Raw genomic sequence first — 25,468 nt, 5'->3', positions numbered from 1 at the left:
TTTTCTCCAACTCTACTGCCACTACCCAAGTCTAAATTACCAACATGACTTACCTAAACTATGAAGTAACCTAACCTCCACTTCCAAGTTTGGTTACTCCTCTTCATGTTAGTTTATCTTTTCAAAATATCAATCTAATCCATGATACTCCCTTGCTTAAAACTCTTCAAACATTTCTCTCTTGAGATCTAAATCCTTATATTCTACAAAGCTGTCAGTGATCTAGCTCCTTTCTTCTGCTTTGTCTCTCACTTTTCCTCTACTTCTCTTAGCCCGCCCCAGGACATTTGCCTGGACTGCTCTCTTGCCCACCTCCTGCTTCTTTCAGCTTGTCTCAGTTGTCATCTCCTCTAACTCCCTTTATTACATATTCTCCTTTCATGTGTCTCCTCCACAGTACTTTTGACAGTTTAACTTTCCATGTGAGTGATTATTTGATGAGTGTCTCCACTTCGGATTTTTAAATTCTGCAAGTGGCTCATTTGTTTCAGCTTTCAATGGTCTCTTTGTCTAGTGTATTGTCTGTTCCACAGGCATGCTACAAGAATTCCTCAAAAAAAATGCTTTGTCGTTGCCATTCCATAAACACCAAACCTACAAACAACCTATAGGTTGAGGGGACCCATTACTTCTTTTGAACTGGAAGAAATTTAAACTTTGTCATTCTCTATCACCACTGCGCATGAAGTAAATGAAGAATGAGCTGACATCAACAAGAATAGCCTCACTGGCATCTCAGAGATGCCTGGAACACAGGATTTTAAAAAATGCTCGTTTCCACTGTGTTTATTACTAATATAAAAAAATGTTATAAAGAAAAAAAAAACTCATTCTCAGTTCTCCAACAGCTCTCAACCCTCCCTCTTGCCCACACAACTACTGACCCATTTCCCCAGGGCCAGTTCCAAATTGAATCTGTTCATTGCTGTTTTCACAGAAAACAACCAGTGCCAGAGATGTAGGAGAAGAGAGCAACAGTACTGTCCAGATTCCACCCAAAGATAGACCAGGTGGAGATTCACAGATTTCAAATGAAAGGGTTGGTGGCCTCACAATGACACAGTCTAACTAAAATGGGCTGTAGAGAAGATAGGGTAGGCCCATCAGAAGCTTTAAAAGATGTTTCATGGGCCTACTTCAGACCCAGAATGACTGATACTGTGAGAAAGGGGAGGACCAGGGAGGCAGTCTCATGGAAGTTTCACTATTCTCCCATGTTGGGAGGTAGGGAAAGTCTAGAGGGCACCAAGAGCCTCATTCATTTTGGCAGATAACTTATTCTAGTGTTGGGAAATCACAAAAATGTCACAGATACTAAGAAAAGCTACAAGGGGATGCACAGTTTCACAAAACACAGTGATCACAGACCACAGTGGTGGGGATCATGCTATGGACGCAGAAACTACAAAATCCAAAAGCAGGGAGAGTGGCCTTTCAGGGAATAACTCTGTACCAGTCATTCAAATTAGACCCCAGGCCAGTCAACCTGGTTAAGTTTCACAGAGCAGCTGACAACATTGCAGGTAGGGTATATCACATTAAAAAGGACTTAAAATAAGTAGCTAGAAAGGAATGGTAGGAAACTGATCAGGGCTCTCAGGAATCAAGGGCAGTACTGGGGCACAGGTGGACAGATGCACAAGAAACAGCACCAACGAGGTTTCCTGTTCAGCAGTCACTTGGCGAGAAGAAAGGGGATCCAGGAGGCAGTTGAAGGGAGCAAAGATGGGGTCCTGAAGGCAAGTCTCTCAAGGCTGGATCAGAAGAAAGAGCGCACACTGCGAAACACAATTCTGAACCCCACATGGGAAGGTGATGAATGAAGGTGGGCATGTCATTGACTGAGGGTGTTGGGTGAAGGGCCTCACAGTAGCCATCACAGGGAAATACATGGCCGCCAAGTCACAGAGGGCTCATTCCAGCCTAGATGGGAAGGCACAGTTTCACAGAGGAGGTCCATTGACGCCTGGGTGGTAGAAGGCACAGAAGTCCTCATATCGACAATGGCCCTTTTTGGCAAAGTGTCGGCAGACAGGGCGGTCAGATTTGTCTGTGGAACAATGAAAATTGGGCAGTCATAGGCATCCTGGGAATTGGGTCTCTCTGGCAGTAACAGGTATAAAATGTGTACAGGCTAAAAAAATGAACCTCACCTTCTATAACTTGGGGTCCATCCTTAGGTGGGCAGGTATTCTTGATAAGTGACCAGCTTTTAAGCCTTCGAGGGTTTCTCTGTTCTTTGTGAAAGCCTCCTCTGGAGGGGCCCCCATGGCCTGGTCCCGGAAAAGGAGGTTCAGCATTGGCTCCCCACCAACCACGACCATAAGGGCCAGACCTGGGACCTGGGCCTCCCCGAACTGGGCCCCTACCCCGGGGAGGAGGTGGGAGACTCAGCAGTGGTGGAATCATTGGTCCCCTTGATCCTGGAGGACCTCTGTTAAGAGCTGCAGAGGGAAAAAAAGACAGAAAGCTGATTAATGGACAAATTAATCCTGATACAGAAGCCCTGATTATTTTTCTTTTACTCTTTTTATTGAAGTACAATATACACACAGAAAATATACCAATTTTAAGTGTATAACTCAATTACCACAAAATAAACGCACTTGTGTTACCACCACCCAGGTGAAGAGAGCCTTATTAGCATGCCAGAAGCCCCCCCTTTGTGCCTCCTCCCAACCACGATTCCTCCCTCCTCCCCAAAGGTAACCACTCTCCTGACTTCTAACACCACAGGTTAGTTTTTGCCTGTTTTTTTGAACTTCGATAAATGGAATCATGCAGTCTGCATTCTTTTGTGTCTGGCTTCTTTCGCTCAACATCATGCTTGTGAGATTCATCCAGGTTGCTGTAGCAGTAGTTGGTTCATTTTCATTGCAGTGTAGTATCCCACTGCATGCATATACAACAATTTATTTATCCAGTCTACTGGTGGACATGTGGGTAGTTTCCAGTTTGGGGCTATAACGAAAAATGCTGCTGTGAACATTTTTATACATGCCTCTGTTACACATAAGTATGCATTTCTGCTGTATATATATGTAATAGAGGAATTGTTGGGTTATAGAGCATATGTGTGCTCAAGTTTAACAGATGTCAAACATTTTTTTATCTCAAAGTGGTTGCACTAATTTACACTCCCACCAGCAATCGTTCTGTATCCTAGACAACACTTGGTATTGTCAGTCTTTTCTCATTGTAGCCGTTCTGGTAAGTATGAAAAGTGGTGTGTCTTTAACTTGCATTAATCTAATGACTTATGATGTTAAGAACTTGCTCACATGTTTATTGGGCATTTAGATCTCCTCTTTTAGAAGATGATTATTCTGATTTTTTGCCCTTTCCCTAACTAGTTATCTGGAAGAATTCTTTATATATTCAACATATATTCTCTTTACGGTTATATAAGTTACAAATATCTTCTCTCCTCTATGGTCCCCTTTTAAATTCTTAATAGTGTCATTTAATGAACAGAAGCCTACATCTTTTAATGTAATTCAATTGATCAGTCTTATTTTGATAATTAATATGAGTCTGTCTTCTAGAAGTATTATTTTATTTTTCACACTTTGCTCTGCAATCCACATGGAATTGATTTTTGTGTATGGTATGATAGGAGGTCAAGTTTTCATTTCTACCTCACATAAACAACCAATTGATTCAGCATCATTTACTGAAAAGACTGCATTTCAGTGTCCCCTGCATAAATTAAGTTCATATGTGCAGACCTATTACTGGATTCTCTATGCTGTTCTTTTGACTTATATGCCTGTCAATGTGCTAATGTCACAGTGGCATAAATAATCTTGACAATAAATCTTGACATTCAGTGTAAGCCCTCCCACTATTCTTCAAGATTGTCTTGGCAGTTTCTCACTCTGACTCTTTGCATTGCCATACAAAAATAAAGAATGTTTATTTCCACAAAAAAAAATCTAAGAATTCTGACTAGGAAGGCACTGAATCTATAAATCTATTTGGAAAGAACCGACATTTTTACAATGATCACTTTTCTACTCTATGAATATACAAAACTTCTCCATTTATTTAGGTATGGAAGCCTTGATCTTTTTATTTTAAGTCCCCACTCTCACTCCCGGTTTTACTCCCTCCCTTTTCTCCAGGGTTTAATCCAGAATTAGATCCCCTTCCTTCTCACCTGACTTGGGGTCACCAGGCTTTCCATTGGCCATGGGGGGAGTGCCCAGAAGGCTAGGTGGTCCTGAGAGTAGACATGAAAATATGGTCATCAGAATGGACTAAATAAAGGACTGATGATCCTGTTCTTCTATGTTTCTCTTCAGTACACATTTCCTACTCCAACTGTTAAAACTAGGTACATTCTCAGCAGTGTTGCAGAGTTCTCATCTTATCTATCTGCCACTGCAATGCTTGTTCAGGATTTGCAAAACGTAGAGGCATCTCTGGGGGATGTCTTTCCCTTATAATGTTGCTATCCAAAACATCACCAATTCTTCCAGAGGTAATCCAGTCACTCGCCTTAAACTGTTGGCCAATCAGGTGGTTGTCTTCTCCTCCCCGCCCATGCACCCCCCCACCCCTTCAGAGAAGGCCAAACTTTCACTTCCAATTGTGAAAGTGTGTTCACAAATTATTTTCCCATTCATCTAAATTTGCAACCTCTGTACAACCCCTCTCACTCCTTGTATTGCGGCTGCGCACAAAAATTCTTTATCCTCTCCTCCCTTGCCCTCCCTAGAAAGGTTTGTGGGCCGAACTGAGGTTTAAGGTTCAAATACGAGAACTCATTCAGGGTTCTATCCCGGATAGAACCTCTACCTCAATGCTTGCAACCTTCCTCCTTCCGTTAGACGCCCACCCCCCTCCCCAACTGGTGTCATTCTATTGCCCCTCGCCCAGACGCGTTGACTGACATGTGCAACACCCCTTCTGGGCTCCTCACCGATAGGACTCCCGTCCTCCTCGTCTCCAGTCTCGTCTCGCTCTGGCAGTGGGGTCTGTGGCGGGTGTGGCTGCTGCTGATTCTGCTTCTTTCGCTTCGGCATCGTGGCTGCGGCAATGGCTGCAGCGGGATTTGGAGGGCAGTGAGAAAGGGGCACACTAAGATTCTGTTTCCGCTTCCGGGAAGGTTGGTGGACAGCGAGGATGAGGCTCCCGCCATTTCACTTCCGGAAGGCTGCAGGGAACCTTTACTGTAGCTCCATTCTCACGTAAACTGCCTCCCTTCGTCTTTACTAAACATGGCGCCAATGCAGAGTATTCTCTTTGCTGCGTTTCTATATAGTCTTAAAAAAATTTTTCCTCTCTTCTCCCGCGGGAAAAAAGCCAACATATCCAGCTCCTCCCGGCGTGTCACAGCGTGGAGAGCCTTTTGAGCCAGAAGGCCTGGGAAGAAAGAGACGTCGCACCCTGTGATCGCCACATCCGGTCCCCTGTTACTATGGTAACAGCGGCAGTCACAACTTCATGCCCTCTGACCTCCCCCCAAAAGTCCTTGTCCCATTTGGGTTCCTTTCTCGCTCGCGTTTGCACTCATGATCTGTAAATCTGCTCCTTATCCTCGTTCTTAGAAGGAATTTGGGTCTCACCAGGGCGGCGCCCAGGAAGGACCCTTCAGGCCGCCGCCCGCCCCACATGACCTCTGACCCTGCCCCCAGCGTAACCCAGCAACCTGGTTTCTTTCCTGGGACGCTCAGTCTGGGCTTTCTACTAAGGTCAAGTTCCCGAGTTGGTAAGGTAGCTTCCGCGCGTCCACGTTCCCCTCTCCCGCAACGCTGCCCCTCTCCCGTCCTCCGCTCCGCCCCTCCTCCAGGTGAGTGGTAGCTTCTCCTCGGCGCGCAAGGTAGTGATGACACGCGTCCCCCCTTCTCCGAACGCAGGTTGGTAGCGTCCGTGACGAAGTCTGCCCGATCCTCCCACGCGCGCCTCCAGCCTTGCCGCCCCTGCGCCGTCAAAGCGCCGCTAGTTCTCCTGTGGAGGTAGCCCACCCCACATCATTTTCTCGCCTCGCTCCCAGAGGGCAGTGACTGAATTTCCCCCTGTGCGCTTTTCTCCCGGGCTGCCACGGCGAGTCGGTGGGGCCCGCCCGCTGACGTCACCGGGTAGCCCCGCCCCCTCTAGGGTCCTGGGCCCTTGCGGCGGGGGCTGCCCAAAGAGTGTCAGTTGAGGCGGCGAGAGCTCGGCTGAGGGCGGGCCAGGTGGCTGGTCCGGGCCATGCCGAGGAAGAAGCCCTTCAGCGTGAAGCAGAAGAAGAAGCAGTTGCAGGACAAGCGGGAGCGGAAGCGAGGTCAGTGCAGGAGCGGGAGGAGGGGGCGGGGCTCCGGAGCCGCACATCTGTAGGGAGGGGTGTGCCCGCCGCACCTCTGGGGGGCGTGGGAGGGGCGGTGGGCGCGCGCCGACACGCGCGGGCCACTGCGGATGGGATTCCCCCACCTCAGCCCTCTCTTACAACTGGAAGGGGTGGAGAAGCATGGGGAGTTGGGGGAGGGGAATTCCTCCAGCACCAACGGGGCGTCAGGCCCGCAGCTCTCTAGAGTGACTCCCCCCCACGCACATCCGGCAGGGTCCCAAGCAGCTTGGCTCGGACTACCGGACCTCGAAAGAAGTGGGGTGGGGTGAGAGGGAGCCATGCCACCTGGGGAGGGGTTCATATAGCTCCTGGAGAGCTGGCCGGCCCCAGCGTCACCAGCCCCTCCCCGCAGGGCTTCAAGATGGGCTACGCTCCAGTTCCAACAGTCGCAGCGGGAGCCGGGAGCGGCGGGAGGAACAGACTGACACCTCAGACGGAGAGTCTGTGACCCATCATATCCGCAGGCTCAACCAGCAGCCTTCCCAGGGGCTGGGTCCACGAGGCTATGACCCAAATCGGTGAGGGTGGGCCGAGGGCTGGCCAGGTCTTCCCCACCCACCTGGAAGTTGGACCGAAGGTTTGGGGGTGGGAAATGGGCTGCTGCTGGTGGAGACTTGAAAGTGGAGGAGGCGGGGCAGGGATGCTACAGATTTTCCCAGGGTGGGTATGTAGGTGGGTGGAGGGTCGCTGAGCTCCCCTGAGCCAGCCACAATCCTGTCTTCCAGAGAGGGCGGAGAGAGTTTGATTTCCAGAAGGGTGAGGCATAGGGGAAGGCTGCATATGTCGTGAAAGAGGGACTAGGGGGAAGGCAAATTGAGAAAGAAAACTCGAACAACTTGAGGAACAGCTTTGAGAAGTTGTCCACCCCAGAGGGGAAAAGACTGGAATTTGTAGTCACAGGATCTATAGTGTTGGATACCTTGGTTCCTGTCCTCTTAGATACCGGCTGCATTTTGAGCGAGACAGCCGGGAGGAGGTGGAGAGGAGAAAGAAGGCTGCCCGGGAGCAAGTGTTACAGCCTGTCAGTGCTGAGGTGCTGGAGCTGGATATCAGGGAAGTCTATCAGCCTGGCTCTGGTGAGTAAGATCTCAACACTTGGATATTGAAGGAGCTTGGATGGGTAAGAGCTGACCATCATGAAGGAGTGGTCTGGGATGCACTTCAAGTCCTGAAGCTATCCTCATACTTACTTGGACTTTTTCCTGGTTTCCTAGTTCTGGACTTTCCCCGACGTCCTCCTTGGAGCTATGAGATGTCCAAGGAGCAACTAATGAGCCAGGAGGAACGGAGCTTCCAGGAGTATCTTGGGAAGATTCATGGAGCTTACACTTCTGAAAAACTTAGCTACTTTGAGCACAATCTGGAGGTAAGACGGGCACAGAGACAGGAGTGAGGCATAGTCCACCCATGGTCAAGTTGGCTTGGGGTCAGGAGAAAGAAGGACTCTGGGTCCAGGTTCTCTTCTACCATCTCTTGTCTTTTCAGACATGGAGGCAGCTGTGGCGGGTGTTAGAGATGTCTGACATTGTCCTGCTCATCACTGATATCCGACATCCTGTGAGTACTGAGTATAAGGGTGGGTGGGGGTAGCAAAGTTCTGTGGGGTAAAGGTCAGAGGCAGGAGTTGGGAGACAGAGAGGCATCCTTCTTCCTTCTCAGATTTCTCTCTCACTTGCTGATGTGTGCAGTCAGGGACCAATTCTTTATTCATCTTTTGTCATGATTTACCACTCCTCCCCAGGTCATCTGTCTTTATCTTTCTCCACTCCCTTTGACAAAGAACTATGTCTCTTGTCTCCTACCTCATGAGAGCTAAACCAAAAGAAAGTCCCAGGGGATTCTGTAGAGATAGCTGGGAACTTCCTTCACACCACCCAAAGATGTCCTTTTCTCCTTCCTTAATTTCTCTAGCACTGCCACGTCAGACACTATGGAACTTAGTATCACCTGGAATGCTACAGTAGTGATTAAGGTTATAGAATCTGGTGCTCAACTACCCTTGTGCAAATCCTGGCTTTTTCACTTCACTCTTGTCCTCCAGTCAGAGAATGGGAGGTCTGTGGGGACATTTAGGTTGAGATCTTTAACAACATGTACTCACATATTCCTACATACACCCTCACAAATACATGCATATGTGCATGTGCATATCTATACACATAGGCATATTTACACACACAGTTACACACACTTAATGGAAACATGCAGGCCCTAAATGCAAACACATGTTTACATACACATGCACTCTGTATGCACATGTACAGACTTATACAAGTTGAATGCATGAGTGAAATGAATGAAAACATTTCTACTCCCATCCTCTATCCTTTGTTCCTGGTCTTGGCCTTTCCCTCAGTGTGCTGAGTGTTGCAATTTCTTTATCTTGATTTTGGGTCACCTTTGTCACTAATCATGAACTGCAGGAAGCCTGCCAGAAACTCATGCACAGATGTTACTAGTCCCTGTTAGAGCTTTCCTCAGTTTGACTGATTTACCATTTTTACCCCTGAATTTGCTACCTCCAGGGTAGCAGATTGTCTCTGAGCTGGAGGTAGAGGATCCTCAGTTCACCTCTCATGACTCCATCCTCTTATCAACCCATCTCAGGTTGTGAATTTCCCACCAGCACTTTATGAGTATGTGACTGGAGAACTTGGACTGGCCCTGGTGCTGGTACTGAACAAGGTGGATCTGGCCCCGCCAGCTCTTGTAGTTGCCTGGAAGCATTATTTCCACCAACACTACCCCCAGCTCCACATCGTCCTTTTCACATCTTTCCCTCGGGATCCCCACTCCCCACAGGACTCTAGTAGTGGTGAGTAGGCAATAAAAAAGCAATGTGGGAGAGTTGGGGTGGGTGTGGGAGGAGGGGAGAACAAATGGACTTGTTGACGAGGGTAGGAAAGATGGAATGTGGAAACCTGTGTGCTAATCCTTTTGTGCCTTCTGACCTCAGTCTTAAAGAAGAGTCGGAAGCGGGGGAGAGGATGGACTCGGGCCTTGGGACCAGAGCAGTTGCTGAGAGCCTGTGAAGCCATCACTGCTGGGAAAGGTATGTGTCTCTTAGAGGAGGGCCATGGGAGAGACCCAAGATCCAGAGTCATTTTGCTCACCTTTCTAGAAGTCTACGTTTCTATTATAGACCCTCAAGAGAGGCCAGAGGAAGGGATGAAATAGGGAGCAAACTAATTTGGTGGGACAAGTAGGGCAGCGGGTAGGCAGGAACCTCAGTGGCTTGCTGCCTTCAGTCTTCCGTGTACTCTTCAGAAACCCAGGCAGAGAAATGCAGACGATTCCAGGGCTGAGATCAAGTAAAAGCTGGGGAGAGTCTCTGGACCACTGTTGTGCAGGTTGGGCATGATACAACTCCACAGGGCACTGATTACATCAGAGCTGTGCAGTATACCATCTGTCACCGTACAGCAGCCATGGAGAGACCCTCCTTTCTCTTCTTCCCTGAGCAGTGGACCTGAGCAGCTGGCGGGAGAAGATGGCTCGGGATGTGGCTGGGGCCACCTGGGGTAATGGCTCTGGGGAGGAAGAGGAAGAGGAGGATGGGCCAGCAGTCCTAGTGGAGCAGCAGACTGATTCAGCGATGGAGCCAACTGGCCCAACCCGGGAGCGCTACAAGGATGGAGTGGTGACCATCGGCTGTGTGGGTAAGGAGGCAGCAGCCTAGGCATGGTGGCCTCCAGGGAGGTACAGAATTTCAAGCTTTTACCAGGAGGAAAAGTGACAGGCCTTATTAGTTTCCAGGGCCTTTGAGGGGGCAACTTCCGCCAGTTTTTGTGACAAGGAGGCCATCTGCTATAGTGGATGGATCATGAGGATGCTTGAGTTCAATTCTACTTCCCAGCTGTATGATCTTTTTTTAATTTTTAACTTTTAATTTTGAAATAATTTCAAATTTGCAGGATATTTACAATAATACAAACTCCCTACAGTGAACTCTACCATCCCGCCCTCCCCATACCCAGATCTACCAATTTTAGCTCATTACCCCCTTTCCCCTCCCCTCCTTTCCTCCTCCCCTTCCTGCCTTCTGTTTCTATCTCTATCTCAAGCCATCTATTTTCTGAACATTTAAGAGCAGGTTGCCTTGAGCACATAGTATTTCCATGTACATTTTCTGTGAACAATGCTGTTTACTTATGTGATCACCTTAAGTGTAGTTATCAAGTTCAAGAAGTTTAACATAAAGCTTACATTCCATATTCCAGTTTTTTCTTATGTCCCAATAATGTCCTTTTTTAAAAAAAATATTTTCATTGTAAACCTTAACAAACAAACATAAACATGTTTGACATGCAAACATTCTATACATGGTGTGCAATCAGCAGCTCACAATATCATCACATAGTTGTGTATTCATCACCACGATCAATTTTTTGAACATTTGCATCTCTCAAGCAAAGGAAAAAAGAAAAAACTCATACATGCCTTACCTCTCCCTCTCATTGACCACTAGTATTTCAATCTACTCAGTTTATTTTAACCTTTGAGCTCCCTATTATTTACTTTTTATCCATATTTTTTACTCATCTGTCCATACCCTAGATAAAAGAAACATCAGACACAAGGTTTTCACATTCACACAGTCACATTGTAAAAGCTTTATTATTATACAATCATCTTCAAAAAACAAGGCTACTGGAACACAGCTGTACAGTTTCAGGTACTTCCCTCTAGTCACTCTAATACACCATAAACTAAAAAGGGATATCTATATAATGTGTAAGAATAACCTCCAGGATAACCTCTCGACTCTGTTTGAAATCTCTCAGCCACTGACACTTTATTTTTGTCCCATTTCTCTCTTCCCCCTTTTGGTTGAGAAGATTTTCTCAATCCCTTGATGCCGAGTCCCAGCTCATCCCAGGATTTCTGTCCCACGTTGCCAGGGAAGTTTACATCCCTGGGATTCATCTCCCATGTAGAGAGGGGAGGGCAGTGAGTTCGCTTGCTGTGTTGATTTAGAGAGAGAGAGGCCAGATCTGAGCAATAAAAGAAGTTCTCTAGGGGTGACTCTTAGGCCTAATTTTAGGTAGGCCTTAGCCTGTCCTTTGCAGGGATAAGTTTCATAGGGGTGAACCCCAAGATCGAGGGCTTGGCCTGTTGATTTGGTTGTCCCCAAGCTGTATGATCTTGGGCAAGTTATTTAAATACTCTGGGTCTTAGTTACTTTATTTATTTATTTTATTAGAGCAGTTGTAGGTTTACAGAAAAATAATGCAGAAAGTACAGAGTTCCCATATATTCCCTCCCATAGTTTTCCTTATTAACATTTTGCATTATGTGGTACCTTTGTTACAATTGATGAAACAATATTATTATAATTATACTATTAACTATAATCCATAGTTTACATTAGGCTTACTCTGTGTTGGGCAATTCTTTTTTTTTTTTAATTTTTGATAACACATACAACCTAAAACTTCCCCTTTTAACCACTTTGAAATATACAACTCTGTAGTGTTAATTACATTCACGATGTTGAGCTGCCATTACCACCATTGTTGCCACAGTTTTTCCCCAAGCAGAAACTCTACCGATTACCCAGCAATTCTCTGTTATCCACCTCCACCCTGGCCCTGAGTAGGCGGTGTTCTCGTTTCTGACTTGATGAGTTTGCAAGTTCTAATTGTTTTCCTGTCAGTGAGATCATACAATATTTGTCAGTTACTTCGATTTTTTTTTTTTAATAAAGTTTTTTTTTTTACATGGGCAGGCACTAGGAATCGAACCCAGGTCTCTGGCATGGCAGGCAGGAATTCTGCCTGCTGGGCCACCGTCACACCACCCAGTTACTTTGATTTTTAAAACAAGGACTTTGATATCTAGTTAAAATGGATATAAGAATTGAATGGAATAATGTTGAGAATGCTTAACAATACCTGACAAATAGTGATAATAGTACCAGGAATAGTATAGGCAGAACTCAGAATTTTTGTGAGTTTGGTTCCAGACAACTGCAATAAAGCGAATATCCAATAAAAGCAAGTCACACAAATTTTTTTGGTTTCTTAGTGCATATAAAAGTTATGTTTACACTATACTATAGTCTATTAAGTGTACAATAGCATTATACCTAAAAAGACAATGTACATACCTTAATTTAAGAATGTTTTACTGCTAAAATATGCTAACCATCATTTGAGCTTTTAGCAAGTTGTAATCTTTTTGCTGGTGGAGGTTTCTTGCCACAGTGTTGATGGCTGCTGACAGATCAGGGTGGTGGTTGCTGAAGGGTGGGGTGGCTGAGACAATTTCTTAAAATAAGACAAGAAAGTTTGCCACATCACTTGATTCTTCCTTTCACAAAAGATTTCTCTGTAGTATGCAGTACTGTTTGAGAGCATTTTTACCTACAGTGCACCGTCTTTCAAACTTGGAGTCAGTCTTCTCAAACCCTGACACTGCTTTATCAGCTAAGTTTATGTAATATTCTAAAACCTTTGTTGTCATTTCAACAATGTTCACAGCATCGTCACCAGAGGTAGATTCCTTCTGAAGAAACCACTTTTGTTGGTCTTCCATTATGATATCATGATTCAGGTTTTATCATAAGACTGTAGCAATTCAGTCACATCTTCAGGTTCTACTTCTAATTCTAGATCTCTTACTGTTTCCACCATATCTGCAATTACTTCCTCCACTGGAGTCTTGAACCCCTCAGAATCATCCATGGGAGAAGAATCAACTTCCTCCAAACTTTTATTCATGTTGATATTTTGACCTCCCATGAATCACGAATATTCTTAATGACATCTAGAATGGTGAATCCTTTCCAGAATGTCTTCAGTTGACTTTGCCTAGATCCATCAGAGGAATCACTGTCTATGGCAGCTATAACCTTACGGAATGTATTTCTTAAATAATAAGTCATGAAAGTCAAAGTTACTTCTTGATTCTTGGGCTGCAGAATGGATGTTGTTTAAACATGAAAACAACATTTGTCTCATTCTACAACTCCATCAGAACACTTGGGTCACCAGTGTTTAATGAGAAAGAGTAGTAATGTTTCGAAAGAAGTCTTTTTTTTCTGAGCAGAATACTTCCAAAATCTGATGTTAGCATAGCCACTTTCATCAGTTCTCTTAGGTAGATCTTCTGGATAACTTGCTGCAAGCTTCTACATCATCACTTGCTATTTCACCTTGCATTTTTATATTATAAAGATGACTTCTTTCCCTTAAGCCTCATGTACCAGTGTCCTCTAGCTTCCAGCTTTTCTTTTACAGCTTCCTCATCTCTCTCAGCCTTCATATAGTTGAAAAGAGTTAGGATGTTGCTCTGGATTAGGCTTTGGTTTAAGAGAATACTGTGACTAGTTTGATCTGTGCAGACCATTAAAACTTTCTCTGTGTTTTAGTTTGCTAAATGCTGCCAGAATGCATTATACCACAAATGGAGTGGCATTTAAAAAGGGAATTTATTAAGTTGCAAGTTTACAGTTCGAAGGCCATAAAAATGTCCAAAGTAAGGCATCCAGAGAAAGTTACCTTGATTCAAAAAAGGCCAGTGTCTGTCACATGGGAAGGCATATGGTTGGCATCTGCTGGTCCTTGTTCCCAGTTCATTGCTTCCAGCTTCTGCTGCTGGAGGTTTCCTCTCTAAGCATCTGTGGGCCTTCACTAAGCTCCTCCAGGTCACTACTCTGGGTTCTGGCTTGCTTAGCATCTCATGGGAAGGCCCATGGAGACATCTGCTAGGCTCTGCATTTCCAAATGTTCTTGTCTAGGCATCTGCTCTCTTTTTCAGCACTCCAAGCATCTCCAAATGTCTGTGTCTCTGTTGGCTCTGAAGAAACTGTTTTCTCCAAAATTTTCCCCCTTTGAATGACTCCTTGCATGGGCGGAGTCGTAACTCCATCTAATCAAAAGGCCACACCTACAATTGAGTGGGTCAGTCTCCATGGAAACTATCTAACCAAAGGTTCAAACCCTACAATATTGAAGGGTTAAAGGACATGGCTTTTCTGGGGTGCACAACACTTTCAAACTAGCAAACTCCATATATTCAATAAGGCTCTTTTGATTCCTTATTATTTATTTGTTCATTGGACTGGCACTTTTAATTTCCTTCAAGAACTTTTCCTTTGCATTCACAACTTGCAAGGGTCCTAGCTTTTGGCCTGTCTTGTCTTTCAGTGTGCTTTCCAACATGCCTTCCCCATTAAACTTACTCATTTCTAACTTTCGATTTAAAGTGAGAGACTTGCAACTCTTCCTTTCACTAACACTTAAAGCCATTGTAAGGCCATTAATTGACCTAATTTCAATATGATAGTGTCAGGGAATGAGGATGCCTGAGAAGTGGGAGAGAGACAGAGGAATGGCTGGGCGGTTGAGCAGTAAGAACACACAACATTTATCTATTAAGTTTGCCCTCTTACATGAGCACAGTTCATGGCGCTCCAAAACGATTACAATGGTAACATCAGAGATCACTGATTTTACATCACCTAAGAGCTAAAATACTAGTAATAATGAAAAAACTTGAAATTAGGGAGTGAATTACCAAAACATGACAGAGAGACATGCAGTGAACACATGCTGTTGGACAAATGGTGCCAACAGACCTGCTTGATGCAGGGTTGCCATAAACTTTTAATTTTTAAAAAATGCAATATCTGCAAAGCACAATAAAGCAACGTGCGCTAAAACAAGGTATGCTTGTAATTATTTTTTTACTTTTTTAAAAATTTATTTATCTTTTTTATGATCATTCCGTTCTACATATATAATCAGCAATTCATAATATCATCACATAGTTGCATATTCATCAACATGATCATTTCTTAGAAGATTTGCATCAGTTCAGAAAAAGAAATAAAAAGACAACAGAAAAAAATTCATACATACCATACCCCCACCCTTCCCTTTCATTGATCACTAGCATTTCAATGAACTAAATTTAATACATTTGTTCCCCCTATTATTTATTTATTTTTAATCCATATGTTTTACTTATCTGTCCATAAGGTAGATAAAAGAAACATCAGACACAAAGTTTTCACAATCACGCAGTCACATTGCAAAAGTTATATCATGATACAATCATCTTCAAGAAACATGGCTGCTGGAACACAGCTCTACATTTTCAGGCAGTTCCCTCCAGCCTCTCCGTTACATCTTGAGTAACAAGGTGATATCTATTTAATGTGTAGGGATAATCTCCAGGATAACCTCTTGATTCTGTTTGGAATCTCTCAGCCACTGACACTTTATTTTGTCTCATTTCACTCTTCCCCCTTTTGGTCGAGAAGGTTTTCTCAATCCCTTGATGCTGAGTCTCAGCTCATTCTAGGATTTCTGTCCTACATTGCTGGGAAGGTCCACAGCTGTGGGAGTCATGTCCCACATAGATAGGGGGAGGGTGGTGAGTTTGCTTGTTGTGTTGGCTGGAGAGAGAGGCCACATCTGAGTAACAAAAGAGGTTCTTTTGGGGCCTAATTTTAAGTAGGCTTGACTTACTTAGGCCTAATTTTAAGTAGGCTTGACTTATCCTCTGTGGGGTTAAGTTTCCTATGAACAAATCCCAAGACTGGGGGCTCAGCCTATAGCTTTGGTTGTCCACACTGCTTATGAGAATATCAAGAACTCAACTTAGGAAGGTTGAATTTTCCCCCGTTCTCACCATTCTCCGAAGGGGACTTTGCAAATACTTTTTTATTCACTGATCACTCTGGGATTTATTGGGGCATCACTCTGGAAAAACCAACAAAATCTCATGTCCTACTCAAGGTTCCATGTACTTATGGTGTTCAATGAAGCTATCTACATAACTCATATTAGGAAATGCACTAGTCAAAATATAAATTTTGTACCAAATAAACATTTTTTGCTTTAGTCTCACACATAAGTTGAAATTTTAAAATATTAATTACCATTTATTTTCAGCACCCTGCAGTAATGGCATTCCTTTGTTCTTCCTCATGCAAAAACATTTTTTAAATTTGTACATTTAGTCACTATCATTATACACTCTAGGCATTCCTAGATTATTGATGTCTTTATCATCTCTCTTTCTTTGATTTCATTTGTGCCCCCAGCCCTCCTCTCTCTAGTAGTCTCACATTCAGCTTCATTCAGTGTTTTAACATAATTGTATTACAGTTAGGTAGTGTTGTGCTGTCCATTTCTGAGTTTTTATATTCAGTCCTGTTGCACAATCTGTATCCCTTCAGCTCCAATTACCCAATATCTTACCCTATTTCTGTCTCCTGATGGTCTCTGTTACCAACGAAATATTGCAAGTTTATTCACTAATGTCAGTTCATATCAGTGAGCCCACACAGTAGTTGTCCTTTTGTTTCTGGCTAATCTCACTCAGCATAATGTCCTTAAGGTCAATCCATGTTGTTACATACTTCATAACTTTATTCTGTCTTACAGCTGTATAATATTGCATCGTATGTATATACCACAGTGTGTTTAGCCACTCATCGACTTACAGGTTTTTGTCCTGAGCACCTGGGAATTTAGAGGTGGGGAAGACTGGGAGAGGAGCAGGGCTGGGAAGGGAGGGGAGCAAGAAATTGAAATTGAGAGTCTTTTTAAATATCCCAAGTGGAGATGTTGGAATAGGCAGCTGGGTATAGGAGTCTGGAGCTAAAGGGAGATTTGAATTTAGGCAGCCATTGGTGGGTATAAATTGTATTTAAAGCCATGGGATAGGATGATATATGGGAGAGAGGTAGGTGGGGAAGGAAAGACCCAAGACCAAGCTCCAGAGCAAACAAGCATTTAGAGGTTGGGAAAAGGAGGAGCTGGCAAAGGAGAGAAGGAAAACCAAAAGTATGTCCCAGAAGTCAAAAGTAAATAGTATTTGAAAAAGAAAGGAAGGATTAGCTGTATTAAATGTTGCTGAGAGGTTGGGTAAGATGAGAACAGAGCCTTGGCAATGTGAAGATCAGTGGTTTCTGTGGAGGGGTGGAGAGGAAGCCAGGTTGGGGCAGGCCAGTGAGAGAATGCACAAAACTATGGGTGACCCTCATGTAAACTTGCATGAAAAGAGCCAGACTCAAGCAAAGGTGTACTGTGTGATTCTGTTTATATAGAGTTCAAAAGCTGCAAAATTAAATTGCATTGTTTAGGCTCCACAGTCATAAATCTATAAAGGAAAGTAAGGAATGGAATCCCTTAAGAGTGAGGACAAGGTTCACATGTGTAGACTGAGAGGGTTATATTCAAGAGTGGACAAACAGCGCCTTGTAGAAGTATATCACACTCTGGACCCAGGGCATTCATCAGGCTGTACATTTATGTGTTACACATGTTTTGTATGCTGTAGTTCACAAAGAAGATGACATGAAGAAGTGGTGACAAAAAATAGACAAGTCTTTTAAGGAGTTTTAGTGTAAAGAGGACAGAAGACAGAAATGGGGTTGGGGGAGTAGTCTGATGAGGTTTCTTTTTTTTTCTCTCTCTCCCTCTCCCTCCCTCTCTTCCCTTTCTTTTTCATCTATCTATATGTGATTCTTTCTTTCTCTCTATCTTAGTTTTTTAGGTCTTTTGTAACCAAGTCCCACAAACTGGGTCACTTAAAATAACATAAATTTATTGTCTCACAGTTCTAGGGGCCGGAAAGTCCAAAATCAAGGTGTGGGCAGGGCCCTGCTCCCTCTGAAGTCTGTAGGGTTCTGGTGGTGACTTGCTGTCAACTTTCCAAATAGGATCACATTCATGGGACCACAGTTTAGGACTTGAACCTGCCTTTTTGAAGGACATAATTCAATCTGTAATCCTCTCTCTCTCTCTATCCCTCCCCCTTCATGCCCCCTTCCCTTCCTCCCATCTATCTGCATTAGAAAGAGACACTTCAGCATGTTGTAAAAGGAGTTCTGCCAGCCCAATGGGGCATCCAGCCCAGTGGGGCATCGTTCCCCAGCCACCTTCAGGTGCTCGGGAGCAGGTCCTGAATGTTGCGTTTTACTTGGTTGGGGTTTTCCAGGTGAATGAGATGGAGGGGAGAGGCAGGACCAGGAAGTTTAAGGTCTATAAAAGGAACTTGCTGTGGAGCTGGATCATGAAATCCAAGTTGGGTACAAAGGGAAATGAGGACATGAGTTGGGTATTAAAAAGTGTTGTCATGCTAGAGCCAGAGTCAGAGGATTATTGGAACGGAGGATCCAGAATAAGTGAGCTTATTCTGAGAGACGGAATGCAAGGGCAGAGGGAAGGGTATTGGAAATCAAGATTTTTGAAGTATAGAGTGACGAAGGTCATGGCCATGGGAGTGGGTAGCTGAGGTGGGGTAAAGGAAACAGTCTTTGAAACTGAGATTGAGACCCTGAGAAGCCAGCGTGCCAGGCAGCAGATCTAAGCAGACATTGAAGTCAGCCCAAATGATGGTGGTGCAGGTCGTGAAGAGAGCAACTTGGGAGCTAAGGCCTTTCACTCTTCTCTTTGGATATAGCACTGGTGATCATTATGGGATGTGTATCTGATTCATATTGAGCACTTACTCTAACTGCAGGCACTGGACCATATTGTTGCAGCTATTATCTCATTTAACCCTGACCTCTCTGGGGTAGGAGGTATACACAGGTAAAATGAGGGAACATGGGCCAGAAAGCTGAGTAAATTGCCTTGAGGTCACACTGGCAGTTTCTGAACCCTCCAGTCCCCATTTCATCTGTAGCCAAGGCACCAAGTCCTGTCTGTTGCAGGGTAAGGACTTGTCAAATGTTAATTTTCTTTGTATTTTCCTTGCCTTCCTCAGGCTTCCCCAATGTGGGAAAATCCTCACTGATCAACGGGCTGGTGGGGCGGAAGGTTGTGAGTGTCTCCAGAACCCCGGGCCACACCCGCTACTTTCAGACCTACTTCCTCACCCCCTCAGTAAAGCTCTGTGACTGCCCAGGCCTCATCTTCCCCTCTCTTCTTCCCAGGCAATTGCAGGTATGAGGGCAGGGGAAGGGAGAGAAGGTGGGAAATGGAGGAAGAGTGCTGAGTGCTCTTGCTTTCCCTTAGGTACTGGCTGGGATCTACCCCATCGCCCAGATCCAGGAGCCTTACACAGCTGTGGGCTATCTGGCCTCCCGCATCCCCGTGCAGGCCCTGCTCCATCTGCGTCATCCAGAGGCTGAAGACCCCTCAGCTGAACACCCCTGGTGTGCCTGGGACATCTGTGAAGGTGAGCTCCATGGGTCTGGCTTCTCCCTGGGCCTGTCTTCTCCCTGCCTGGTTTCAGTCGATCCCCCCTTACCTGCCTACCTCTGGCCTTGCCCTTTACCTGTCCCTGACTCCTTTCCCTTCCCCAGAGACTGCGGTTGATGAAGCAGCTGGCCACTGACCCATATGTCTCTGTCCCAGAGCCAGCAAGGTCTGTGGCCTGGAATGTCCTCAGGAAAACCGGAAGGGCTGTGTTATAGGGGATGGGGACTTGTGACTGGGACCTGGTTAACTGACTTGTTTACCTGTTATTCTTTTCTCTCCCCAGCCTGGGCAGAGAAACGTGGCTACAAGACAGCCAAGGCAGCTCGAAATGATGTCTACAGAGCAGCCAATAGCCTCCTGCGTCTGGCCGTGGATGGCCGCCTCAGCCTGTGTTTTCATCCCCCAGGCTACAGTGAACAGAAAGGTGAGAGAGCCAGATGTTCTTCCCTACCCCCTGCTAGCGTGTAGGCAAAGGGTGAGGACTTCATAGCGAGACAAAATGAGGGCCAAGCTGGGATTCTGTGCCTCTTGGCCAGCTCTGTGTTACTTAACATCTCTGAGTTGGTTTCCTGGTCTGCAGAATAGGGGGAAAAATTCCCCCCAGTAAGGTTGTTGTAAAGATTGGGGTTAATACGTACAAGACGTCTGCTTGGTGCCTGGCCCATGGGAGTTGCTCAGGTATTGGTTGAGTGAATGAATGAGTGAATGCAAACAACTTTACAAATTATTGTTATTCTTAGTGTTTGCTTCCTCCCCATTTTTCTCTGGCTTTAGTTCCCTACTCAAAACTCTTCTTATATTGGTTCCCCAGGTACCTGGGAATCTCATCCAGAGACCATGGAGCTGGTGGTGTTGCAAGGCAGAGTGGGGCCAGCAGGTGATGAGGAGGAGGAAGAAGAAGAAGAGCTGAGCAGCTCCTGTGAGGAGGAGGGAGAGGAGGACCGTGATGCAGATGAGGAGGGGGAAGGGGATGAGGATACCCCGACCTCGGCTCCAGGGTCCAGCCTGCCTGGCCGAAACCCTTATGCCCTTCTGGGTGAGGACGAGTGTTGAGTCCCTATACCTGCATCATCTTCCCTACCCAATATCTTTGCTTTTGGACTGACCTGGGAGTATCTCCCCTCTGCTGCCCCAATTGTGAATAAAGATTGTCTGCTTTGTAGCCCCTTCCCCAAATGGACTGAGGTGAGAGAGGCTGTTTCAGCTGACAGCTGTCGGAGGCTTCTGCCCTCTTCTGCCTTCTTTTCTTGTATATTCTCCTAGCGAAGGAAGACTTCTCTTAGAAGTTAATTTGGTGGGTTCTAAGACCCTGAAAACTGTTTCCTCTGCCTACTCTCCTCTTTGCATCTTGGAAATCCCTTTATCAAGATGGGTACAGGGACGGGAGGTCAAACTGTTGGGGCTTGGTCTAAACCCACCCCCCTTTTGGAGTTTGTATCATTCCCTCCTGTGAGCCCCCTGCCTCCAGACTAGGGAGTTTTTGGGAGGAACGGTGGGAGAACATGTCACAAGCTGATGTCTCCAAGTGAAACTTTTTTACAGGGTTTATTTAAGCTCAGCAAATATTTATTAAAGATCCACTGTGTGTCCACACCCTGTGCTGAGCATATGAAGATGCACAAATGGGGCTTGACCTAAGTTTACCAGCCTGGCCATGATAAAGACCCATTCTTAGGCAACTAAGTATTTGGATTAAGAAGGGTATACTAGGGCGGTGCACTGGTGGCTCAATGGCAGAATTCTCACCTGCTGTGCCAGAGACCCAGGTTTGTTTCCTAGAGCCTGCCCATGCCAAAAAAAGAAAAGAAAAAAGAAGGGTGTACTATATTCTCTAAATCCCAGGGGCTTATGCTGTATAATTCTAGAACTTCCTGTTGATAGAAATTTCAAGTTAAGACAGATGCAAGTGAAAACATTGATTAAATGTTTAGGAGCAGAGTCTTAATTACTGGCAGACAACTTGTATGCACATTTATTATTTGAGGAGAACATCTCTTAACATTGTTAAGTTTCATTACTTAAAAGCCCAGCAGGTAAGGAAATGGACTTCTCTTCCCATTATTTTCTCCCTCCAGCTTGGACCAAGGTGGGTGTGCAAACTCTATAAAAGGACACAGAATCAGCCTTCTGCATCCCATTTACCCTGATTTGGAGATGGAGCAAAAGTGGCATGCAGGGTCTGAGCTAGAGGTTAGCAGATGACCAGAGCCATCTTATGGTGTCATCTCTGCATTTCAGCTGAGAAGAACCCTCTTGTCAGTCAGGGCACCTGAGGCCCTGTTGGACTCGCTTTCTTGGTAAATGAGTGGCTGAATTTTTTTATTTAATTCTTGGAAGAAGGAAGAATGGGCTTTGTTCCTGCTCTCAGTGTGGTCTGTTTTGGATGGTAGTGAAGTTTGATAGGTTGGCCATTAGGGTAGACATTAGGACAAGAGGAGTATCAATTTCCTTCTCTTTTCTCTAAAGCATCCCACTCTGGTCCTGGGTCACTGGGCAGCTTCTCTGATCCCAACCAAGACCCTGCCAGCTAAGGAGCAAAGAAAACTTAAGTATTTAAGATATTAAACTGAGGCATTTGGGCCACACATTCCCTTAAGTCCACTTCCTCCGCTGCTCCCAGTGAGGATATAACACGGTATTCACACTCCAGTGCAGACTTTAAAATACTTCCAGTGTGTGTATGTGCTTGTAGGTTTCTCAAAGTGACCTGGAAAAGAGAAAAAGTCCTGGCTGAAAAAAAAAAAACACTTGTTTCCTGTCTTGAGCACTTCAGCCTTATGAATAGTGTTCTGCTGATGGAGGAAAAGAGCCCCAGCTCAGCTTCCTTTGTGGGGTTATGATGCCCAGGGTTGCTGGAGGTGAGCAGGGACATTGGATTCAGTCTCAAAAAGTGGAGAAAAGGCAGAAAAATCATGATTCTATATGCTACCTCCTTTGTGCTGCTTTTTTTAAAGTCATCTTTGACTAGTGTCAGGAATTTGACCAGGGGCATTTGTGAGAGTCAGGGTTGGAATTAGGAATTGAGTCTTGGAGCTGGAGGGCAGCTGTGGAGGGGAAATTTTTATGCTGATGACCTGGAAGGAAGCAACTGTAATTTCCTCAAGGGGCTACACTGTAAGTGACTACCAATATGCTGTCATTGTCTTGCTCATGCCTTGCTAACACGGGAGAACGAGGCTGAGGTTGAAACTGAGAAAGGAACCAAGGAACCCAGCTTTCAGTCTCCCCTCTATGCTGAACTATCCAAGACCCCTGGCCTCACTCCTTACCTGGAGTGTCCACTATGTGGATGCTTGGCCATGAGGCCTGGGGCTCCCACTGCCCCCACAGCGTCTGGCCAGTCTCCTGATGGAGAGAAAACTGCCTCTCTTCCATGCTGGAACTTCATTTAGACATCGATCAACTTCTGGAAAAACCTATGCTTTTTCCAGACTGCCTTCTAGGTTCTAGTCCTGGTTCTAGAACAAAGTAGTTGTGTGTGGTTCAGGGCACTTCACTTATCTGGACCTTTGTTTCTTCATTTCTAATAATCATTGACACACCACCAAAAATTGGTTGAAAATAGTATGTGCCAAGCATGCTGAGTTTTGGGACCAAAGAAAACTGAATATTTAAAGTATAAACCGTACCCTGTAGAATTCATGACTTTTTAGAGCAGTCAGACACTGATCCAATAATACAAATAATAACAAAACCATAATTTTGTAGTGCTGTGTGGATTCATACATTATCCATTGACCTATCCTAATTAAGATGGCCCTACAATCTTCCTAAACACGGATTCCTACCAAGCATCTGTTGAACAGTTACTATTTGCTAGTCATTGCTAAGTGATATGCAAGGCAGAAATGACCCTTTGTGGAGCTCATAATTAATTGGGAAATGGAAACAAATAGACAATTACAAAAAAGTGTGATAAGTGCTACAAGAAGGGTGGTACTGGATCCTATGGGATAGTGGTGGCTTCATATAGGATGGACCTTGGGGTTTGGGTCAGGGAGGGTCAGGGAACGGGGCTTGAAGCTATGATTGTACAGCCAGTTATATAAGGAGCCTGTGGTAAAGAATTGCTATGAAAACATCTGAAAAGGGGTGGCCAAGCCAATCTTGGGAAGTCAAGGGAAGCCTCCTAAATGAACAGAGGTCCAAGCTGGGCCCTGAAGGCTAAGCAGGAGTTAGCCAGGCACAGAGAAAGGAAGAGCCTTCCAGGTAGAGGGAAGAGCAAAGGCCAAGGAACGAACACATGACAATTTTGGAAGATACCATTTTCAAGAAACGTGGTGAGAGGTTGTAAGGGGGACATGGTGAAAGGTGCAGCTGGAGAGGTGGGCTTTGTTCAGCGCCTGACAGGCCTTTTCAGCCGTGGGGAAGATGTAGGGCTTTATCCAGGGGGAATACTGAAGGACTGCAAGCCTAAGACTTTCAAGGAGAGATCTGTGCCTGGGAAAGATCACCTTGGTTGCACTGTGGAGACTGGTTTGTGAAGGGAATAGATCAAAGACATCTGCAATGATCCCAATGGGAGAGAATGGAAATAAAAATTAAGGTAGTGGCTGACCAAAAGGAGAGAAATAGTTTCAAGAGATGCTTAGGAGGTAGAATTGGCAGATCTTGAGGATTGTTTTCCTGTATGGGGGAGAGTCAAGGTTCACCCACATTTCTGACGTGAGCAACGAGGTGGGTCATGGGGCCAATTTACTGAGACGGGGTTTATGCGACTGGAACTTGGGGAAGGGAGGAGTTGGCTGGGGATGGAGATGTGGGCATCATCAACAGGTAAGTGGAAGGAAACTAACACATCATAGAGAATGTGCAGCATAAGAAAAGAATGCTGAGGAAGAAAGTGGGGAGCTTATAAAAGAGAAGGCTGAGAAAGAGGTGCCATAGTACTAGAATAAAACCTGCAAGGGTGATAAGACATCCAAGGGAAGAAAGAAGGAAGCGTGTAGTTGTAGAATGTTCTGAGGGATCAAGAGATGAAGAATTGAAGTGAGTCCCCTGGGTCTGGCATCAAGACCTCGATGATCTTGGTGGAAGCAGTTCGTTAGGTGAGATCAGAGGCCAGATGTCAGTGAACTGAGGAATAATTTGGAGGCAGGAAGGGGTGGCAGTGGTGGTGAGGATATAATTTTCAAGACGTTTGGCTGTGGTTGCAATGAAAGGAATAATAGAAGGAGCAGAATATGTGGGATTGAGGAATTTCGTTTTTTGTTTTGAGCATTTTACTTGCCGTTAGGAAGAAGGATCAAGGGAGGAGGAGAGCTTGAAAACGCAAGAGAAAGTATGTGTTAGTAAGGAACAAGCCCTGGGGAGCCGGCGAGTGGTCCTGAGGTTTTCCTGAGGCTGACGAGTGGCTTCTACAGTAACAGGAGGAAACAGGGCTGACATTCAGCCGGTTCGCCCTGGTACAGCTCAACCAGTTATTAAAATACTTCTGTATCAGTAAGTAGTATAAGAATAACTGCAATAAGCAGTGGAAAATAATTAATAAAATAAATTCTAATATGAATTCATCAGTTTAACTTGATTAAACTGCAGCCAATGGGCTTTCCGTTGCACTGGAGAAGCTCTGTACCGCCATCTTCTGGTGGCCGGCACCACTGCAGGCAGAAAGCCTGCTTCGCGCCTTTGTGGAACTCTTTAAAATTACCTGGTTTATGGAGTTACTACTGCTTCTAAATAGTTTAAGATTCTCCTTTGATTTTATTGTTAGTACACTGTGAGTCTTGCGGCCGTAATACGTTGCAGTGTTTTAATATTTACAAACTCAAGAATTGTTAATAAAATATTAAAGCCAAGCTTAAATGAAGAGACAACAAAATTTGATATTTCTTAATGTGCCTTTTAAAATATCATAAATGAGAATGTTTTGATCCTATAGGAGGATAAATAAGAGATAATATTAATAATGAGTTGCAGCTTAGAATGTCTTCTGTAACTGTGCAAAAAATCAGAGGGGTATGGAAATTCTTTC

The 25,468-nt window shown here is 44.9% G+C and overlaps 2 protein-coding genes across 7 annotated transcripts; one reads left to right on the top strand and one right to left on the bottom strand.

Annotated features, from left to right (window-relative positions):
• Nucleotides 1-771: 771 nt before the first annotated feature.
• PRR3 (proline rich 3) lies at nt 772-6,265 on the bottom strand. Of its 4 annotated transcripts, none has more exons than XM_077161213.1 (5): nt 4,925-6,265; nt 4,160-4,222; nt 2,370-2,444; nt 2,154-2,273; nt 772-2,050 (listed from the first exon to the last, which is right to left on the bottom strand). In XM_077161213.1, exons 1-5 carry the CDS (start codon nt 5,025-5,027, stop codon nt 1,944-1,946), a joined length of 468 nt encoding a protein of 155 aa, XP_077017328.1. In that variant the 5' UTR covers nt 5,028-6,265; the 3' UTR covers nt 772-1,943. The 4 variants fall into 4 exon arrangements, with proteins under 4 accessions (XP_077017328.1, XP_077017326.1, XP_077017325.1 ...); XM_077161211.1 differs by having other exon boundaries at nt 2,154-2,444; nt 4,925-5,367; nt 5,654-6,096; XM_077161210.1 differs by having other exon boundaries at nt 2,154-2,444; nt 4,925-6,096.
• GNL1 (G protein nucleolar 1 (putative)) lies at nt 5,112-20,670 on the top strand. 3 transcript variants are annotated; one of them, XM_077161205.1, is made up of 14 exons: nt 5,112-5,192; nt 5,308-5,713; nt 5,862-6,268; nt 6,684-6,849; nt 7,271-7,407; nt 7,546-7,697; nt 7,817-7,888; nt 8,939-9,146; nt 9,288-9,383; nt 9,793-9,990; nt 19,058-19,236; nt 19,309-19,471; nt 19,778-19,918; nt 20,306-20,670. In XM_077161205.1, exons 3-14 carry the CDS (start codon nt 6,196-6,198, stop codon nt 20,545-20,547), a joined length of 1,827 nt encoding a protein of 608 aa, XP_077017320.1. In that variant the 5' UTR covers nt 5,112-5,192; nt 5,308-5,713; nt 5,862-6,195; the 3' UTR covers nt 20,548-20,670. The 3 variants fall into 3 exon arrangements, with proteins under 3 accessions (XP_077017320.1, XP_077017322.1, XP_077017321.1); XM_077161207.1 differs by having other exon boundaries at nt 5,113-5,192; nt 9,796-9,990; XM_077161206.1 differs by lacking the exons at nt 5,112-5,192; nt 5,308-5,713 and having other exon boundaries at nt 5,724-6,268.
• The last annotated feature ends 4,798 nt before the right edge of the window (nt 20,671-25,468 follow it).

Source organism: Tamandua tetradactyla, chromosome 5 (genome assembly GCF_023851605.1).
Source record: "Tamandua tetradactyla isolate mTamTet1 chromosome 5, mTamTet1.pri, whole genome shotgun sequence".
Classification (NCBI taxonomy): Eukaryota; Metazoa; Chordata; class Mammalia; order Pilosa; family Myrmecophagidae; genus Tamandua; species Tamandua tetradactyla.
Note: the sequence above shows the minus strand (reverse complement) of the source record. Positions and strands in the feature narration are given on the sequence as shown.

What these genes read in the sequence shown, in the direction of transcription:
- PRR3 (XM_077161210.1), bottom strand. Translation starts at nt 5,027, where the DNA reads ATGCCGAAGCGAAAGAAGCAGAATCAGCAGCAGCCACACCCGCCACAG. An exon ending in GGAGGACGGGAGTCCTATCG is followed by an intron (nt 4,223 to 4,924) that starts GTGAGGAGCCCA and finishes GTCTACTCTCAG; the next exon opens with GACCACCTAGCCTTCTGGGC. An exon ending in TGGACCCCAAGTTATAGAAG is followed by an intron (nt 2,051 to 2,153) that starts GTGAGGTTCATT and finishes ATTGTTCCACAG; the next exon opens with ACAAATCTGACCGCCCTGTC.
- GNL1 (XM_077161205.1), top strand. Translation starts at nt 6,196, where the DNA reads ATGCCGAGGAAGAAGCCCTTCAGCGTGAAGCAGAAGAAGAAGCAGTTG. An exon ending in ACTTTGAGCACAATCTGGAG is followed by an intron (nt 7,698 to 7,816) that starts GTAAGACGGGCA and finishes TTGTCTTTTCAG; the next exon opens with ACATGGAGGCAGCTGTGGCG. An exon ending in GGTGACCATCGGCTGTGTGG is followed by an intron (nt 9,991 to 19,057) that starts GTAAGGAGGCAG and finishes TGCCTTCCTCAG; the next exon opens with GCTTCCCCAATGTGGGAAAA.